Here is a 20,614-nt window from a genome sequence, read left to right on the forward strand (position 1 = left end):
ACAGTTAGGATGTTTTTCCTGATACAGTATTCAACCAAAATCTGGCTATTCAACTGAATCTGGCTACTCAACCGAAATCAAATGCCAGAGACAGGAAAGAGTTCTCTTTCCTGTCTCTGGCATTTGAGGCAAGTCTCTTCAATTCTGCTGCTCCTCTTCTTGCTTGTCCTGCTTGCTTTTGTTTGCTTTCTTTTCCTCTGACCCTTTCCACCATGTGGAAATGTGGGCAGTTTCTCCCATGTGTGGAGACTGCAACCTTCCTATTATTCTTCTGTTTGTAACTGCTGATCCCAACAGTAAGCAAAAATATGTTTTCTTTTTCTTTTTCTACTTAAAATGCTTCCAGGGTAATTTTTAACAAATAAAGTGCTGTGAAGCAGGGTGGCTCTTATGCTTTCTCTGTAAAATTGTCATTTGTACTTGAATGATAACCAAAAGGGTATTACTAATTTCCACAACAGTCTACAGCAGGGGTCCCCAACCCCCGGTCTGTGACCCGGTGCCGGCCCATGGGCATCCTGGAACTGGGCCGCGGAGACAGATCTCCCCCCCCCCCCGCATGCATGCACGGTGGCCATGTCGCACTTGCAAAGGGCCATGTTGCTCCACGAGCGCAACACACCCCTCCACGAGTGCAACATGGCCCTCTACAAGCGTGACACGCCTCCCCCGCGCACAGAGCCCGCACCCCTAACTGGACTGCAGCAGGACTGGTGCAAGCTGATGTGGGCTAAACAAGGTCTCTAGGAGATCTGGTGTGCCATTTGCCGTGATCCTCCAATGACATACAGACCTCAAGTGATCCTACAGTATTTGGTCCACTTTTTATAAGTGTTAGGTATGTGTATAATAAGTAGAGATCGGCACAAACTGCCAGCAGGCATCCACTCAGAGGCAGCAGCCTGACTTCCCTGCCCTGCCTCCTCTGGGCCCTGCCTCTGAGTGGGCACCCACCAGAGGAGGCAGGGCTTTGAAATGCCAAATGCCTGTTTGGTTGACAAACAAACCGAGAGTTTATCTCTAGTCTTAAAGCATCTTGTTCCGGAAAGCTGACAACCTGAGGCATTAGCTTGCTCAGATCTTGTGGATCAGAACTTACATAACACAAAGCGAAGGACAGGCTGATCACAGAATAGAGGATTGCTGGGGAAATGGACTATTTTAGGACAGTCTGAAATTCACCATGACCCATCTACAAGCCCCACCCCCACCCCATTTCATGAGAGTTCCTAATTTTTCTCTAAAAGTTACTAGCAGCACACAAGGGGAAGTTATATAATCCTCTTTGAGCAGAGGGTAGGCCTCTATTTTGCAGATCTCCATTGCAGAGAACCATAAAGTGCATGATCAGGAACCTCCTAATTGTCCATCCACAGTGGGCACATGGGCAGCAGACTCAGTAGGCACACAGGTCCCCTCCTCCTTGCCTTCCCCAGTCAAATAATTCTGTTCAAATCATAAAAATCATTTCTAATTATGCATCTGGACCTATAAATCAGCAGATGCCTATTATTATTATTATTATTATTATTATTATTATTATTATTATTATTATTATTATTATTATTATTATTATTATTATTATTATTATTATTATTATTATTATTATTATTATTATTATTATTATTATTATTATTATTATTATCCAAATGCCACTTATACAAACTAAAAAGGTGCTTGTTTGTAAGAGCAAATCAGAAAGCTTTGAAAGCTATCAGTACAAGTTTCAAAATATGGCAACCTTTTTTGTGAATACCGTATTTAAAGACCTTGAAGAACTGAGAAAAAGACAAGCTACTAGTATTCCATAATGGAAGACTATAGTGGAATTAGGCAAAAAATCTATGCTCCTAAACAACATTATCAAAATTACTGTAATTACCAATATTCAACTGGGTAGGTTCTTTGAATATTAGAATATTATTGGCAAATCAGTGTCCTCCTTTGTCCTTTCTGATTAGCCTCATGGCGCAGTGGTTAAACTGCTCTGCTGCACCCAAAACTGTGCTCATGACCTGGGATTCAATCCCAGGTAGCCGGCTCAAGGTTCACTCAGCCTTCTATCCCTCCGAGGTCGGTAAAATGAGTACCCAGCTTGCTGGGGGGGGGAGCAATGTGTAGCCTGCATAATTAATTTGTCAACCACCCAGAGAGTGCTTGAAGCACTATGGGGCGGTATATAACCAGCACGCTTTGCTTTCCTTTGCATGTCCTTGATTTTTGGTGATGTGCAAACAGCCACCCTAACTACAGATTTCTATCCCACCATTACCACCATGAAGGAAAACACCATAAATACATTCTGTTTATAAGAGGCATGGAAGTAATTGGACCTGCTTCCTACCTTTCACTATCTGGGGTGGGGTCAGGGTCACAGAAGCAAGAAATAGAATTGCCCTGGGAAATGAGGGACACTTCCCCACACTGGGAACAAACCAGATCTGTTGACCTCAATTACATGAGCCTTATCAGAGTTTCAGCACAGTGAAAGTGCTAACTCTTCAGCCCAGGACCATCACCTTCTCAAAGAGTTCTACTCCGTATATTTCACTGGCAGCACACTGACATTCCTGGCACCACTTTAACTGCCGCATCACACATGTTACGACTTGTAATAAGAATCTCTGTAATCATTAGCACTGACAGTGTAATTAGGCTGCAAAATGAGGATTTCCTTGCCCACAGTAGGTTTTCAGGTTTACAATCTTCCCCTCATGGTATTCACTCAGACAAGGCAATTTGGAAGAAACCGCATTTTTAAAACGTTTATCCCTCCATGGTCATCACTTTATGATCCAAAAGCTATTCCTGGGTTTGCCTGGTGTTCTCTATGAGAGCTAGCAGAGTGCCTTGAGAAAATTACAAACTTGGCACAAGCTAGTTTCTTGCAGCTGCGTAGTTTCAAGCTGAAACTGGAACTGGAAGAATAACTGGCTCCCGTTGCAAGCCTTGACTGCTGTTCTTAAAAGCTGTCATAACCTGGATAACTTCTTAACAGGGAACTCTTGCAATACTTATTATTCTGCACGGCCATCAGGTCGTCATCGTTAGTGTTGCTGCCATTCAGGAAAGTATTAATTGCATTGCTCCTTATTTGTTTCTAGGATTAGCTTCACCATTGCACCATTCAAAACAGCAAAAAAATAGGATTCATTTCCCCCCAGAAAATCCCTCAGACTTTTTGTCTGAGGGATTTCTGGTAGCAAAAATGACACAACATTAACAAATTGAATAACAAGTGAACAAAATACAGTAAATAAAGGCAGCCCATTGGTACCACTGTGTTACACTGCAAGCATTCACACATCTTGGCAAGAAAGCGGCTATTCAGAGTACCAGAGTTTACTTCACACAACCTTGGAGGCCAGAATAGTCTTTTTATTCTTTCTTTCTTTCTTTCTTTCTTTCTTTCTTTCTTTTTCTTTCTTTCTTTCTTTCTTTCTTTCTTTCTTTCTTTCTTTCTTTCTTTCTTTCTTTCTTTCTTTCTTTCTTTCTTTCTTTCTTTCTTTCTTTCTTTCTTTCTTTCTCCATAAAAAGAACCGAAAGTGTTTAATAAAGAACTGTGCTCTAACAGATTTTAATCCCCACTTCATCCATAAGGATGCAATGTGAACAGTAAGGGCATGTAGCCTCGCCCCCTCTAATCACCCAGATGTGAACATAATAGCTGTCAAAAGAAGATCTGCAACTATTCTAACCTCAAACAAGGAAAATCAAACATTCCTGGGTGAAAGGGATCATGTTTCCCAAATCCCACCCATTCCTATGGGATCAAGCTGGCAAGATGAGGAGGACTAATAAAAGAAGATTTGCCACATAAAACATAATAAGAAAAACAACAGTTTTGAAAATTTTATATAGGTATATACAGTATATGAATATACTGTATATGATTTATATAATATTACAAACAATAAATCATATATTAACATTAAAAAACAAAATTCAAAAACCATTTAAAAACATTTAAAAATCTGTAAGATTAATAAACACACATTCGTGAGACACTTACTATTAAAAAGTCTGCCTCAAAAGGAAGGTCTTTGCCTGACAATGGAAAGACACGAGGGAGAGGGCCAACCTGGCTTCTTGGGGCCAGTGAATTCCAAAGCCTGGGAGCAGCCACTGAGAAGGCCCTCTCTCGTGCTCTCACCAAATGATCTTTGGGAAAGTAGTGGAATTGAGAAAAGGACCTCCCCAGAAGATCTTAAAAGCAAAGAAGGCTAATATGAGATGATATTGTTACATACAGCACTGATGTTACCTGTCTGTCATGGGTTGGAGGGAAAGTTCCATCCTATGGGGAGTGGAAGGCGGGACATCAGGAGGAGGGGCTGTACTGTATATATATGTGGAGCGTGTGAGGAGAAGCTGGAGGAAAAGCTGAGAGAAGGAGCTGGGGTGGGAGTCTGTGTGTCAGACAGGGTACTACTGTGTGTCAGTCAGTACCTACCTGATAGGTTCAGGTGTCTGTATGGTTAGCCAGAACTGATAGGTTCAGGGTCTGTGCTTTATTTAAAGGTGTTCTGTGTGAACCAAACTGGTGTATGTATGATTGAGACTAAGCCACGTTACTGTATCTTATTCACTTGATCATTTTATTTTCCCTGTGTGTTGTTTAAATAAACCTTATTCCTTTATTTGTTAAAAATCCATTCCTGGTCTGTGTGACTCCTTACAGGGAATGGTTGGTGGCAGCTTAGTGAAACTGTGGCATATCCCAGTAGGTCTGGGTTTGTCACATTGATTTGTGTCCAGCGTGTGGGATACGACTGGTCCAGTTGTCCAGTGGTCCAGCAAAGCCTTGGCAAGTGTGCCCAGAGCAAGGGGGGTCTAGTCAGGGACAATCTGAGGGCGCGTAGGTAATCTTCTAGGCGTACCTCACGGGGAGGTGCGCTAGTGGAAGAACGTGCCAACTGGGGACTAGATTAGGGAGCTCTGAGGCAACCTGTTTTGGCGGGAAAAAGCTGAGGCAAAACTGTGTAAAGTAGCAGTGATCTAGCTTGTCTGCTGAGAGGCCTAGCAGAGGGGGGTAGACTCTGGCTTGCAACAGTTGCAAGTTAGTGCTGAAGAACAGCAGCAATCTATAGAAGGCTGGTTCTGAGGCAAAAGAGAGAGAGAGAAAAAAAGTGGTCGCTTTATTTTGAGGCTTGACTTTTGAAAGCAGCCTGTTCTGGGGGGGGATTATGCCCTTGACTCGAAGCCAAATGGCAGAAATGGGTGAAGTGAAAGACCCCCAGGTAGACCAAGGTTCTGAGGATGAATTTGGCTCAGTGCAGGATGACAGCACGGGAGAACAGAACCCAGAACTCAGGAAAATGCTCATAGCCCAACAGCATGAACTGAGGATGAGGCAATTGGAAAGAGAAGAAAGAAGGGAGGAAAGGGAGAGGCAAAGGCAATTTGAAATAGAGAGAATGGAAAGAGCAGAAAGATTAGAGAGAGAGAAAATGGCGTTTGAGTTGAGAAAATTGGAAATGATGAATCAGAACAATAACAACAATAGGGATTCTGAGGGGGGCCAATTGTCTAAAGCTGACCTGAAGAAATTCCCTGTGTACCACAAGGGAGATTGCCCTGAGGTGTTCTTTTCCCTTGTGGAAAGAGCGTTTGTGGACTTCTCAGTAAGGGAAACTGAGAAGATGACCATCATGCGATCTTTAATCAGTGGCAGCCTGGCAGAAGTCTATGCAGAGATGCCAGAGGAGCTGCTAAAAGACTTCTCTGAGTTTAAAAAACTGGTGTTTGCCAGACATGGGATAAATGCGGAACAGCTGAGGCAAAGATTCAGGTCACTCACCAAGAAACCAGAGCAGACTTTTACCCAAGTGGGGGCCCAATTGGTGAGGCTGCTAGAGAAATGGCTATCTCAGGAGAGGACAGAGACCTACCAGCAGCTCAAAGACCTGATAGCACTGGAACAGCTCTATTCAGTCCTGCATGGGGAACTGAAGTTCCAGGTGAGGGAAAGGAAACCGAAATCTGTGGCAGAAGCAGCCGAGATCGCAGATTTTATTTCCCAAATAAGAAAGCCCTTGGGTGAGGGGAAATCGATGGGGAAACCTAAAGAAACCTACAGCAAGTACTCTCAGGGACCAGGAAGAAACCAGCAAGGGGGAGGGACCCATGGTGAAGGGAAGCCCTCAGACATGAAACCAAGACCTCAGATTTTGGAGGGAAAACCAAAACAAGATGAGAAAGACTCAAAATATAGCAGAAAATGTTATTTCTGTCAAGGAAAGGGCCATTTAATCTCAGAGTGTGAGAAATTAAAGCAGCTAAAAGGAATTGTGCCTCATGATTCGAGTGGAACCAAGCCAAAAGCTGTGTTCTGTGTCCAGAAAGAGCAAAGCTCCTTGTCACTGAGGGAGCCTGTTGCCATGGCTACTCAATCTGGAACAGTGACATCTGCTGATCAGGCTGAGGAAAATGGTCCTCTTGTGGAGGTCAGGCGCTGCTTACTTGTGAGAACAGATTCTCAGTTGTTTGAAACAGCAGGGGTGGACGTAGGAATACTTGACCATCAGTATCGGGGGTTAAGGGATACTTGTTCCCAGGTGACCCTGTGCCATCCAGATATTATTCCTAGGGAGTATATAATCCCGAATGAGAGCATAAAGGTGGCAGGGATTGAGGGACAGGTGATCTCGCTGCCAGTAGCTGAGGTACCTATGAACTTTCAAGGCTGGAGGGGAGTTTGGCGGCTAGCAATTTCATCGACTCTGCCAGCAGCCGTGCTCGTGGGAAATGACCTGGCTGAACATGTGAAACGGGTGCTAGTGATTACACGTTCACAAGCCACCACGGGGACAGTTCCGGGGGGTAATGATGAGCCCGAGACGGAGGCAGGTGGGGGGAGTTCCGAAGCTGTGGTGGAAACCTTAACCACAGACAGCAGATTTGGCCAAGAGCAAAAGGCAGACGCCACTCTCCAAAAGTGTTTTGAACAGGTGACAGACGCCCAGCTAACACCTGAAACCCCAGTGAGATTTCGAGAGAAAAAGGGAATTTTATATAGAGAGACCCTGAGGAATATCTCAAAAGGGGGAGATGGGATCAGAAGTCAGCTAGTGGTACCTGAAAAGTATTGCCCCATGATCTTACAAAGGGGGCACTCTGACATGTTTGCTGCGCACTTAGGGGTGAACAAAACACAGCAGAGAATCACACAGAATTTTTACTGGCCTGAAATAGGGAAGCAGATCAAAGAGTTCTGTAAACAATGTGATGTGTGTCAAAGGCAGGGGAATAGCCGCGACAGGACCAAAGCAAAGTTGTGCCCTTTGCCTGTGATTGACACTCCGTTCAAATGTATAGGGGTGGATATTGTGGGACCTTTGCCCAAGGCCACAAAGAGGGGGAACAGGTTCATTCTCACCATTGTGGACCATGCCACGAGGTACCCTGAAGCCATACCCTTGACTAACATTGAAACTAACACAGTGGCAGATGCCTTGGTGGGGTATATGTCCAGGATGGGATTTGCCTCAGAAATAATCACAGATTTGGGCACATCGTTCACATCGAAGCTCATGAAACACTTATGGCAAATCTGTGGAATTAAACACAAGGAAACCACTGCCTATCACCCTGAAAGTAATGGGTTAACTGAGAAGTTCAATGGGACTCTAATGCGCATGATTAGGGCTTACTTGGCAGAGAATCCAAACAATTGGGACCAGAAGCTGCAATCCCTTTTGTTTGCTTATCGATCAGTGCCACAAGCCAGTACCGGGTTCAGTCCGTTTGAACTTTTGTTTGGGAGGAGGGTGAAAGGGCCCCTTGATTTGATCAAACAAAATTGGGAGCAGATCACCCGGGATGACCCACAAGATGTTGTGACATACATAGACTCTTTAAGGAATGACCTAAAGAGAAACCTAGAGCTAGCAGAAGAGACCCTGCAAGCTCAAAAGGTCAGAAAGAAAGCTTGGGATGACCAGAAAGCCAGGGAGAGGCACTTTGGCCCGGGGGAGGAAGTGCTTTGGCCTAGGACCTGCAAAGAGAACAAACTGCAGCTGGGTAGCCCAGAAATAAAATATTTAGGTCACATAGTAGGGGGAGGAGTGATAAAACCCCTAGAGGCTAAGATAGAAGCAGTTCGTGATTGGCCTAGACCCAACACCAAGAGAAAAGTCAAATCATTTCTTGGCTTGGTGGGCTACTACAGAAAGTTCATCCCGAGGTTTAGTGAGATGGCGACTCCGCTGACCGATCTGACGAGGAAGAAGACTGATGACCGCATCCCGTGGACCAGCGACTGTGAGGAGGCGTTCCAGAGGTTGAAGGAGGCCCTCATCAACTATCCAGTGCTGCGTGCTCCAGACTTCGACCGGGAGTTCATCATCTACACCGATGCGTCTAACAGCGGGGTAGGAGCAGTTCTTTGCCAGGAGGATGAGAATGGTGACCAGCATCCAGTGTCCTACCTGAGTAGGAAACTCCAGAAAGGTGAGAGACATTTAGCAACCGTGGAAAAGGAGTGCCTGGCCATAGTCTACGTGATCCAGAAGGCCAAGCCTTACATCTGGGGAAGACATTTTATTCTGTGCACTGACCATTCACCACTGCAATGGTTAAAGACAATGAAAACCCACAATAGTAAACTTATGAGGTGGGCTTTAAACCTGCAAGACTATGACTTTGAAGTGAAGGTGGTCAGAGGGTCAGTGAACTGTGTTGCTGACGCCTTGTCAAGAAGACCTGAAGAATGAAGACGGCGAAAGAAACATGGACTATGTATATATTTTGATGACAAAAAGTCAAATGTGTCTGTTTATTAAACATGTTGGTTTGTATGAATAAAGGTAACTTGATGTATTGTAAATGTTATTGTTTAAATGCCTAATTGATATGGTTAACTTAGAGTGTAAGTATAAGTAAGTATGGTATTGTATGTTATTATATAACTGTTTTTGTATGTTTTGGAACCAGGTTGTTTTTTGGAGAAAAGCACCTTAGCTTTCCCCCTACAAAACAACTTATAAAGAGGGGAGGTGTTACATACAGCACTGATGTTACCTGTCTGTCATGGGTTGGAGGGAAAGTTCCATCCTATGGGGAGTGGAAGGCGGGACATCAGGAGGAGGGGCTGTACTGTATATATATGTGGAGCGTGTGTGGAGAAGGTTAGGAGAAGCTGGAGGAGAGCTGAGAGAAGAAGCTTGAGTGGGAGTCTGTGTGTCAGACAGGGTACTACTGTGTGTCAGTCAGTACCAACCTGATAGGTTCAGGTGTCTGTATGGTTAGCCAGAACTGATAGGTTCAGGGTCTGTGCTTTATTGAAAAGTGTTCTGAGTGAACCAAACTGGTGTATGCATGATTGAGACTAAACCACGTTACTGTATCTTATTCACTTGATCATTTTATTTTCCCTGTGTGTTGTTTAAATAAACCTTATTCCTTTATTTGTTAAAAATCCATTCCTGGTCTGTGTGACTTCTTATAGGGAATGGTTGGTGGCAGCTTAGTGAAACTGTGGCATATCCCAGTAGGTCTGGGTTTGTCACAGATATGACCCTTCAAAGAGCCTGGACCTTAAGACTTCATAGGTTATAACTAGTTATGGCTCTGCTCTACCCCTACCCCAAGCTAAATCCAGGGCTCAGCCGTCTTAAGTACAAAAACTTCATAGGATGCCACAAATCTTCTGCCTTACTTTTAGGAAATATTATTTCTCCTGGTCTACATGTGTGGCAAAGGGACGTAGTGGCGCTGCGGTTTAAACCGCTGAAGCCTCTGTGCTGCAAGGTCAGAAGACCTGCAATTGTAAGATCGGATCCACGCGATGGAGTCCCAGCTCCCACCAACCTAGTGGTTCGAAAGATAAATAGGTACCACCTCAGTGGGAAAGTAAACGGCATTCCGTGTCTAGTTACGCTGGCCACGTGACCACAGAGGATTGTCTGCGGACAAACGCTAGCTCTATGGGTTGGAAACAGAGATGAGCACCGCCGCCTAGAGTCGGACACGACTGGACAAATTGTCAAGGGGAAACTTTACCTTACAGTACGTATGTGGCAGACTGGTAAGGAAAAGGGGCTGAAATTCTGAGGACGTTGGAGGGCCTCTACAGTTCCAAACTGCAAACTGCACTTTTTAAAAAAATGCTTCTCTGCATGGAAACCTCTCTGAAAACGTGCACAACACAGACTGAGCCGAAGCAACTGTTCCTCTCCCCCCCCGCCCTCTCTCTCTCTGTCTGTCTGTCTGTGTCCAAAGAAGACAAAGCATGTGAAAACCACATCTGCTCTCCTGTTTGCAGGTATAAGTGATCCTGTGTATTCTTACCACTGCAGAGTTCACCTCTTCAGCCGGGTATGTAAATGAACATAATGAGTTTCATCAATGTCCAAAGACTGTTTATGAAATAACAACTGTTATCAGTCCATTTGGAGGCTATTATTTTCTGCACATCCACCACCATGATTTTCACACACTGAGTCGAACAGCAGCTTTGCTGTTTGATATTTCAGCTGTGCTCTTTGTCTATGACTAATTTTTAATTTTACAAGACGACTTGCAAGTAGCAGCTGTTCACATGGGCACAATTCATACATGACACATTACGTATGAGGTAAGTGGGGGCGTTTTGTTTTCTTTTGTTTTAAAGGCAGAAATGTAACAGCGTAGCCTTCAGAAGTATCTCTGACCAATTTGGATTCTTCTTACAGCAGCGTATTAGAATAGTTCCCTTGCAATACGAGTGGGAAAGTCAACTTGGAACTGCGCTTTTTCCTTTCCCTTTTTGTTTTTAAGTTTTACCTTAAGGATTTTGGTTTCCTAATAACACATTTGCTGTGTCTGGGTATGCATGTACATTTTAATGACTTATGAATCATGACATTTAATTTTCTTCATCAACATTAGTAGGTATTTATTTACAATAATGGTTTACAGCTTATCTAGCACCAGGCAAATTTCATATTACAAAATGATTGCTGAGCAGAAGCAGGATGTTCATTTGCATTTAAATTCACTCTGAAAACAGTGAAATCCTGCCACCCTCTGGACAGCCACCAAATCAAGAGAGGGCTATGGCACCCAAGCCTCACTGTTGTATTGGGGGGGGGGGGAGGAAGCCTCTCCCTGTGAATATTAAGTGCCAAGCTTTATACAAACAATGGCTGCTAATAGTTTAGCCCGAAACAAAGCAATCAAAATCATATTTGCAAACAAATTGTAATGTCTTTGCCATTTTGTTGCCTTGATATGACACCACTATCATTTTATTATTCACATCTGATTTTCCTCAAACAAAACAAAACAACGCATGAGGATGTTCCTGTTAAAAGTTTGTTTCCTGATTAACAAACAGTGATGGATAATTGCTGCTATTAGCACTTAATTAATTTATGTATTTATGTATTTATTTATGTTATATCCCGCCCATCTAGACAAAAGTCTACTCTGGGAGGCTAACAAATTTTTCTTGTAGATGTCACTCAGTTACAACAAATTCATAAAAACAATAGAAATATAAAATAACAGCAGCAACACAATATTGTACAAGATGGCAAAGTAAACTTTGCAGTGACAGGAGGGAAGGCCTGCCTAAAGATCTGGGTCTTGAGTTTGCTCTTAAAAACACCCAGCGAGGGAGCCAGGCAAATTTCTGGGGGTAAATTGTTCCAGCGACAAGGGGCCACTGCCGAGAAGGCATGGTTTCTTGTTCTTTCTCTCCAAGCCTTCCTCGGCATCAGGCTGCTCAGCCGCCCCTCCTGGCTAGAATGAATAATACAGGTAGATCTAGGTGGAAGAAGGCATTCCGCCAGATATTGAGGTCCTAAACCATTTAGAGCTTAATATGTCATTGTTAATACTTTGAAATCAATGCAAGATCGGACAGGCAGCCAAGGCAGAGCAGCCAGAGATATGTTGATGTTTTCTCACTTCAGTGAGAAGTCTGGCTGCTGCATTCTGCACCATCTGTAATTTCCGCATCAACCTCAAAGCCAGCCCCACATAGAGCGCATTGCAGTAGTCTAATCTCGGGATTACACGCGCATGGACCAGAGTGCTAAGCGACCCAGCATCAAGATAGGGACACAGCTGGGCAATCCGCCAGAGATGAAAATAGGCAGAGCGGACCACTGACACGACCTGGGTTTCCATGGTAAGCGCCAGATCCAAGCTGCGAACCTCAGTCTTTGTGGTGAGAGTCAGCCCCCCCCCCCAAAGTGAGGGAGTTTCCCAAACCACTAATGTCAGGGCCGCCCACCCTCAAGACCTCCGTCCTGTCCAGATTCAGCTCACTCCATTCTCCTGCATCCATTGCAGTACAGTCTCCAGGCAGCGCTGAAGGGATGGAACGGCATCCACTGTTGTGGGAAAAAAGATGACACGAAGCCCCACATCCCCTGATGACCTGACCCAGAGGCCTCACATAGATATTAAACAGCATTGGGGAATCCAGGAAATCTACCAGTATGTGAAACTTCTATTACAGTTTAGTGTATTTAAAAGTTGTGAATGATAATCCACAGGGTCCCTTCCAACTCTGCAGTTCTGAAACTATTACTATTATATTGTTATTTTTTTTTTTGTCTTGAAGCCCTCCATTTACACGGGATGTACTAATGATTGTACATAAAGATCCATGATAACTAGAGCGCTCCAATTCTACTTACAGACATCTGGACTTGCCTAATCACTGATGACTCCATATGGTGAAAAGCATCCCCATGCCAATGAAATGTTCCTAGCCTAGAGATGAGGAACATGAGTTTCTCCAGATGCTGTTGACCCACAGCTTCCATCATCTTTCACCATTAGGTTGGTAGGAAATGCATTTCAAGAGCATCTGGAAGGTCACACAGTCCCCATTCTCACTAACCAATGCTGTGAAACAAGGATGAACCTCGTGATGGGAATAAAAAACAGCATCCCCATACATCTCAGTGCTCCACAGAGATCATTCTTGCTGAAGTGGGTGACAAAAAGCTTTAATCTGTTAAATGATCTCTGTAAGGCAACACACATCTTTTTGTTAAAAGCCCAGTGCTTCTGAAATGGAGTAGTTTGGGGAAGGTTATAGAAAAATGTACAATACCTTGTCTTGGCAACAGAGCCTAATGGTTGCTGAGCTTGAATGAGATCAGCCAACAGTTTCTGGAGTGCCATTTCTTTACCATGGGCCTGCCTTATAAAAGGATGTTCTAAAAGATGAGTGACAGATGGACGTTTTTCAAAGTCCTTAATTAGACACCTGCAAAACATAGTAATCAGCAATCAGGTTACCTGTACATGGATAGATATGTAGATACCGTTCTGTCACAGACAACTCTTGTTACAATATTTGATTTTGGAGGGGCTCAGCCATGTTGGGTTTGGCTACAGAGTGTATAATGGGCTAAATATTTGCATGTTGCACATGGGAATAAATCTGAGAAAGTGTTCGTTCATCTTAACAGTATCACTAAAATTGGTGTGTCGCTATATATAATCTGAAAAAAAATCTGACCAACAAAATATACAAATTAAGAGAATTATGGCAGTATTGGGAACCTGGGCTTGTCAATTACAACTCCTGAAACTTGTGATCATTCGTCATATGGAATTCCAGATGGTGAAGTCCAAAAAACCTGGTACCAGAACTGAGCACACCCACCACCACCCCCCAAAAGTAATTTTTCCACACTCTGCTATAAACTCGAGGTTGGGGATCACTTCTTTAAGGTACTACAAAACAACCGCCTATTGACGTTCTCTTGTAGTGATGTTTTATATTAAAAAGTATAATTCAACTTCTACAACTGAAATTGTGACTGACAAGAAAGCCAAAGAACAATTAAAAGAATTATTTGAGATTATTTAATTTACTTATAATGTCGGAATGCTTCACTGCTGTAGAGGGTGGGCCTCCAATCTCACTGACGTTGTGACTAAGGGCCTGTCCAGATGGGAGAATCTGGAGCTGTCTGGTTTGCATTTGAAACATTCATATCTTCAGTGCGATCTGTTTTATCTCTCACTTGAGCGATCCTTCTCTTCACCATGGTTTACTCGTGTGCAAGTCAACCTGGTTTACTCCTGAGTAAGGTTCACGCCATTCACTCGTAAGTTTACGCAGTTTACTTTTGAATAAAGAGGCGGCAGCAGAGGACAGAGGCAGCAGAGGTTAAAATGTTGGGATGAAGGTCAGGGAGATGGAAGGCATGTAACACCACCCCCATTAACACCTCCCCCATTTTCCTGCCATTCTACTCTGCTGGGGCTGCACAGCCCTGTGGGGGCAGAACCCGTGAAGTCAACATAGTCCCCTTCTCCTCCTTTTCTTGTAGATGTCACTCAGCTGACTGCAGTGGCTTTCCTTCTTGCTGTTGTTCATGAAAATAAGTGGCATATCAAAAGAGAAATGCATCAGCCTAACACAGTATTAGAATTGTGCTGCATCAGCTAGGGAAATATTTTTAAGAAGAAGATGAAAATAGAGGAGCAGGGAAGCGGGACAGCTAGACTTTCAGCTAATAAATGTTGGCTTAAAATTAAGCAATGGGCTTAAAATGAAGCAATGGGCTTAAAAAAGTACCATAGAACACATTCTTTCCAAAATTCTTTCTAAAAATTCTTTTTTTAAAAAGACATCCATTATGTCTATTTACATTAATCTATTAAACATGACTGAGTTCTGTCATATTATTTCAGAATCTGAAGGATGAATGCACTATTATAATTGTTCTTCAATATATCCTGTAGTTTCCCAGAGTTTAATATTAGTTCTAGTCAAAACTAAATTTGATTGAGCACACATTTTCCAGCCACTATGTTTAAACTTGTATTTCAGCTTTGCAAACGTTCTATGAAACAAGACAAAAAATGGGAGCCACTGTATACAGTATGACCAAGCAACAAAACAAACGTACTTAAAACCTGCAACAGGTGTTTCATATGAATGACATGTTGTCAGTTCAGCTGCTTCCTGTAATAACAACTTGCTATGCCATCTGTACTACATATTTCCAGAATCAGAGAAGAACAAAACATTTACCCACATCGCAACCTTTATTATTTTTAAGGAATATTAATGTGCTATTCCTAGAATAATCCACATAGAACATCTGGTAATCAGAACAACATTCATGCCCAGAAATTTTCCAAAGAAATACAGCCTAGGAAATGTTCTGGGATATTTCACAAATGACCGAGAGATGCTTACCTCCTGTTTGAACTGGAGCTTCCTGATATAAAAACTCCAGGAAGAAAACCTACCTTATATCTATCCTCCTACAGCAGAGGTTATAAATACCCCTCCCACCCTGGCATGAAAAGAAATCCATCACTCGGCTTTTATAGGTTCTAGTTGCTTTTGTTTTGTTGCCCACCGTTATTTAAAAAGTCAATGTGACCCAATATAAAATATTATACTTGTCAGTCTCTACAAGTTTATATCTCCTCCCTGGTAGAAAAGGTACTCTAGCCTGAGAATACTAAGCACCACGGGGAAGGAAAATTGCAAGCTGTTTGAGAAAGAAAGCACTATTGGTAATTCCCAGTAAATCTCTAAAATTAAAGGTCAGTACAAAAGAGAAATCCTTTAGAAGCAATCTAACCGTGGAATGTGAGGGCTCACTCTGCTTTGGAAACCATAAAGGAGCAAGCCATCCCTCCAGTTAAGTGCAACGTCTGCCGATTCCCATCAATTATTTGTTCATATTATCTGAAATTCTGACAGAACCATCCCACAACCACAGGGAGGAGGTGCTTATTCGCTAATGTGGACATACTGCTTTCAGCCAGTGATTTACACAGGAAGTGCAAAAAAAAAAATCCAACCTGCCGTTTTCACAGAATACGGCAAGGAACTTCAGAGTGGCTGGAGAGTTCAGTGGTTTAGAGGTTGGGAGTTCAATTCCCCCACTGGGCCTCCTTGACAGGGGCTGGACGTGATGATCCATAGGGTCTCTTCCAGCTCTGCAGTTCTAAGGTTATTACTATTATTATTCCTTCAGATCGTACTTTACATGCTCCATGTAACTGCAATCCTTTGACAGCCAACATAGGATGCTGTAGTGAATATTTAGGGATCCTAAGTAACCAAACCAATTCACCTCAGCCACGTTGCCCTAATAAGAAAGACAAAGTCAGAACATTCTAGTTTGGAACAAAAGTAAGAAGCCTAGAGAGGACTCATTAAGGGTCTACTAATTGTAAGCACTATAGAGAAACACACTTCCTTTCTCTCTCTCCCCTGCATAATATTTGAAATCACTCATGGGAATATGACTGAAGGCTGGTATAAAAATCCCTCTATAGTTATGAGTCATGCAATGAAATTGACTGAGAGCATGTTAAAGGGCTAGGGACGTGGTGGTGCTGCGGGTTAAACAGCAGAAACCTCTGTGCTGCAAGGTCAGAAGACCCACTGTCGTAAGATTGAATCCACGCGACAGAGTGAGCTCCCATCGCTTGTCCCAGCTCCTGCCAACCTAGCAGTTCAAAAGCATGTAAAAATGCAAGTAGATAAATAGGTACCACCTCGATGGGAAGATAATAGTGTTCCATGTCTAGTCGCGCTGGCCACGTGACCACGGAAACTGTCTACGGACAAACACTGGCTCTATAGCTTGGAGACAAGGATGAGCACCATGCCCTAGAGTCGGACATGACTGGACTAAATGTCAATATAATATAATACCTTATATTAAAGGGCAAAGGAAAGCATTACTTCATGGAGCATATAACTAGCTTACTGGGATTCTTTACCATCAGTTATCGTGGTAGCCACCATAGTTCTTTTGGTCTTTTGTTTAGATAAATTAACGGAGGATGGCTCTGTTATTCCATCTACTTCTGGCGTTCAGAAATGACTGCCAGTTCGTACATAGTCAAAACGGCACAGTCCATGCAGAATAGAAAGGTATCCATAGACTCAGGGAAGCTCCAGGGGTTGCCAAAAGTGCAAATCACAAAACAGCGTAAGAAGGACTGTGTGTGCTGTAACAGAGTAGTCTAGAAAATGGCATGGCTGGCTGGCTGACTAGCAAAAGGAACAGCAGCACTTCATACTGCAACATTTTGCTACAGATGCCTCTATCACTATCAGTCAGATTATCAAGCAAGAACAAAAGAAAAATAAAATATAAAGGATGAGGAAGTGAAGTTGTCCATGAAAGCTCAGATAAAAATAATAGCAGTTAGTCTTTAAGGTGCCATAACATTTTTGTGTTCTTTATTTTTCATTTTTGTTTTTGCCTGATATGCTAGAACAGGCTAACACAGCTCCCTTTCCTAAAACTGCTATCAGCCATAAGCACATTTTCCATAGCCAGAAGATGCAGATCTTAACAAATCAGACTCTACAGTCCTGAACGGATGACAGAATTCTCCTTTAGAATCACAACTTGTGGTTCAAATGCATGATCCAAAATGGTGATCTGAAATTAATAAACTGATAATCCATTTCACCTTAACACCCAAAGCATGTATGTGTGCATGTTAAATAGATTCCAGTGTGAAACAGCTGAGGAAGAATTCAAGAAATAGACCTCTGTGTTGCACAATCCAAATTTGGACAAAAGCTTTTAATCTCACTAAATTTGTTAATTAGCTCATCTATACTAGGATGTCACTACTGAAACCCCACTACTGTTTATTAAGGGCCACTCAAGCTAGGGAGGCTTTGCTTCAGAAAGCAATATGAAAACATTTTAATATATCAATGATTTAATTATTTCCACAGTATCAGCAAGATAGAAGTATTGAGAACCCCAAGTGGAGGTCACTGTGCTCATCTTGGGGTTTGTTACACTGTCAAAGGCATCCATTGGAAAAAGAAGATGGGAAAATCCCAAAGAAAGTAAAACCAGTAGCCAGTGTGGACTGGATGAAAGTTAGGAGAGCTAAAGCTGAAAATGAGCTCAGGTTTGCAGAAGAGGTTATAAATATGGTGTTTTTCAACAATGTTCTGAGCAAGGGGAAGAAGAAGAAAACAATAGGATGGAGAAAAGGTAATGAATGACAAACAGAAAGCAGACACACTCAACACCTCCTTGGTCTTTGTCCTCTTCCAAAAGGAGAACAATACTGTGTCTAGCACAAATAGAGTAAAACCGATACAGATAGGTAAATAAGTGGGTACTTTAATGAATTCAGGTCTCCAGGATCAGGTTGATGGCACTGAAGGGTAGAAAAGGAACTAATAGATGTAATCTCATAGCCCCCCCCCCATCAATTAAAACTGAGAATTTTTGGAGAATAGACGAGGTCACTGAAAATTGCAAATAGGCAAATGTTGCTGCCATCCTCAAAAGAGGAGAGAGGATTCAGGAAGTTGCTAACGTCAACCTGAATCTGATCCTGGAACATGTCAAGAGGAAGGCAACTAGAATAGTATCAACAAAGCAAGCCAAGTGAGGAATATTTGGTGAATTTCGTCTGGAGAAGACTAATAGCCATCTTCAAATATTTAAAGAGCTGTCAGGTGGAATATGGACCAAGTTCGTTTTCTGTGACTCCATAAGATGGAGTCTGAACCAACAGGTTCAATTTAGAAATAAGAAGCTTCCAGTGGAACATTAGGAAGAATTTGGCAAAAGTAACAGCTGTCCAATAGTAAATGGAGCATTTTAGCAGGTGGTGGATTCTCTTCACTGGATGGTTTTAAACAGGATTTAGTTAGCATTCTGTCCCAGATGTTTTAGCTATGGATTTCTTGAAATCACTGGGAGTTGGACCAGATGATCCCTGGGGTACTCTGGAACTGTACGTTTCTATGACTCTATGGTTCAACCAAATTGAAGAGTTGGCTTGTCATGTGGACATGTTTACCTCCTTTTGCTTCAGGCTGGACATTCTGTCTCTGATGTCACATGAAATAATTGCTTCAGGTAGCAAATACCAAAGGAGGCCACTGCAACTGTTCCTCTTCCACTACTCTACACATCACTTCCCTAATGTTTTGGTACTGCCTCCATCATCAGAGGAAATTGCCCATGCATTGTTTGTTCTGGCAGGCAAACAATACTTTTAATCTATGATCTGGTAATAGGATTTCATAATAATAATAATAATCAGCAGCAGCAGCTTACAACTGCAAAGCTGGAAGGAATACTATGGATCATCAGGTCCAACCACTGACAAGGAGGCACAATGGGGGGATCAAACTCCCAGCCTCTTGCTCTGCAGCAAGATGCTTAAACCACTGAGCAATCCAGAAGTTCATTTTCAGGTAAAGACACATACCGGTATCTTATTGCACAATGAGGGATGGAATAACAAAATACACTGACAATTATCCTCTAATGTTGAGAGCAACTTAACAGAAGTAAAACACATTTTGTCCACTCATCTCCTAATGAACATTAACATGACAGTCTCATGTTAATACTCTAAATATTTTGTGTGGCTCCCAATTGTGGGAACCCTATTTATAATTCACATTGAAATATTCCTTTACTTCATTTTATAAATTACAATGAATTCACATGATATTCTACATTTCTACAAAGAGACATACAGTATTACCAATTAATCACATTGACTAATATTTTGGTTACATTTTAGCTTGGTGGTGTGTGACTGTTGTTAAAAGGAGGGGGGGAGAAAAACTATCTCCCCCCCCCTTCTCTTTCGTGGCTTTCTTGTTTCTTGCAAACAAAAACTGAGAACAAAAATACCAACTCAACCCCTGACTATAAACAGACGGTCTTCAATATTTACACCTCTTCTGACAAGGGATTCATTTATTTGATTTGCAAAATAGCTGCTACTTCTACTTCTTTATGTGTTTAGACTGCAAAACCTGGAACAAGAAAGGGACTGTGTTACCTTCTGAGACGGATTGCGGGGTGCCAGAGCTCCATACAGAGCTATTGGCCTCTCTCAATTTAATAAACCGGCTGGAAAGCAGGAGTGAGCAAATTCAGTCTTCTCAGGTCATTTTTGTGGGCTGGCTCTCGGCCTCTTTAGGGCCTCACCAGAGCCAAAGAGGAAAAATCTACTGAAAAGGAAAGAAGCACAGCACAGTTTGACCTTGGTCCATCCCCTAATTTCAGCACCTTCTATCCTGTTTTCTCGGCTGAAAATTACTCTTCAGAATTTGTTTTGTGTCATTACATTAAGCATAGGTTGCAGCCATTTGTTAGCCATTTGAAATCTCACGTCCAGGTTTCTAAATACCAATTTCATTCTGTCACAATCACAGGCAAGGGTGAATAAGGCACTTATTAGACGAGAACAAGGAACACAGTGGCCTGATTCAAAAGCCGTTCCTGAAAAATCCACGGGCTGCTTGCGTTCGGATGATAACATTGTGTGAACAGCTCTGCCTCAATGGTGTGAGCTATCATTTTGCAGCCACCAAATCAGAAGACTGAAGAGGGGAAGTATTCCTCCACCATTCTGATGTGAACAAATATTTACAAATGAATAAAATGGATGGAAATAGATTTGACAGCCACGGTGGAGGTGGTGGCCTATCTTGTCAGAAACAGACCTCCACAGGAAAAGAAAACATTATTGTGGCTCGAATAGATATATCCAGCTCTGCATTTATTTCTTAAACTTGGGGTGGAAGTTGGCATAAAAGCTGATCGACCATGGCAGCTGTTTTCAAACTTCCATTCTTCTAGGAATGCTCTTGATATCAAATCATCTGCAGCAGAACCTTGATAAG

The 20,614-nt window shown here is 42.5% G+C and overlaps 1 protein-coding gene across 5 annotated transcripts in view; it reads right to left on the minus strand.

Moving 5' to 3' along the window:
* The window catches only part of MYO3B (myosin IIIB), a 324,047-nt gene that overhangs the window by 202,135 nt on the left and 101,298 nt on the right, over nucleotides 1-20,614 (minus strand). For all 5 annotated transcript variants that reach the window (XM_078394391.1, XM_078394389.1, XM_078394393.1 and 2 more), the window contains one exon: nucleotides 13,052-13,207. In XM_078394391.1, coding sequence (XP_078250517.1) covers nucleotides 13,052-13,207 — 156 coding nt within the window. The remainder of the gene's footprint in view (nucleotides 1-13,051; nucleotides 13,208-20,614) is intronic.

Source organism: Pogona vitticeps, chromosome 1 (genome assembly GCF_051106095.1).
Source record: "Pogona vitticeps strain Pit_001003342236 chromosome 1, PviZW2.1, whole genome shotgun sequence".
NCBI classification, from domain to species: Eukaryota; Metazoa; Chordata; class Lepidosauria; order Squamata; family Agamidae; genus Pogona; species Pogona vitticeps.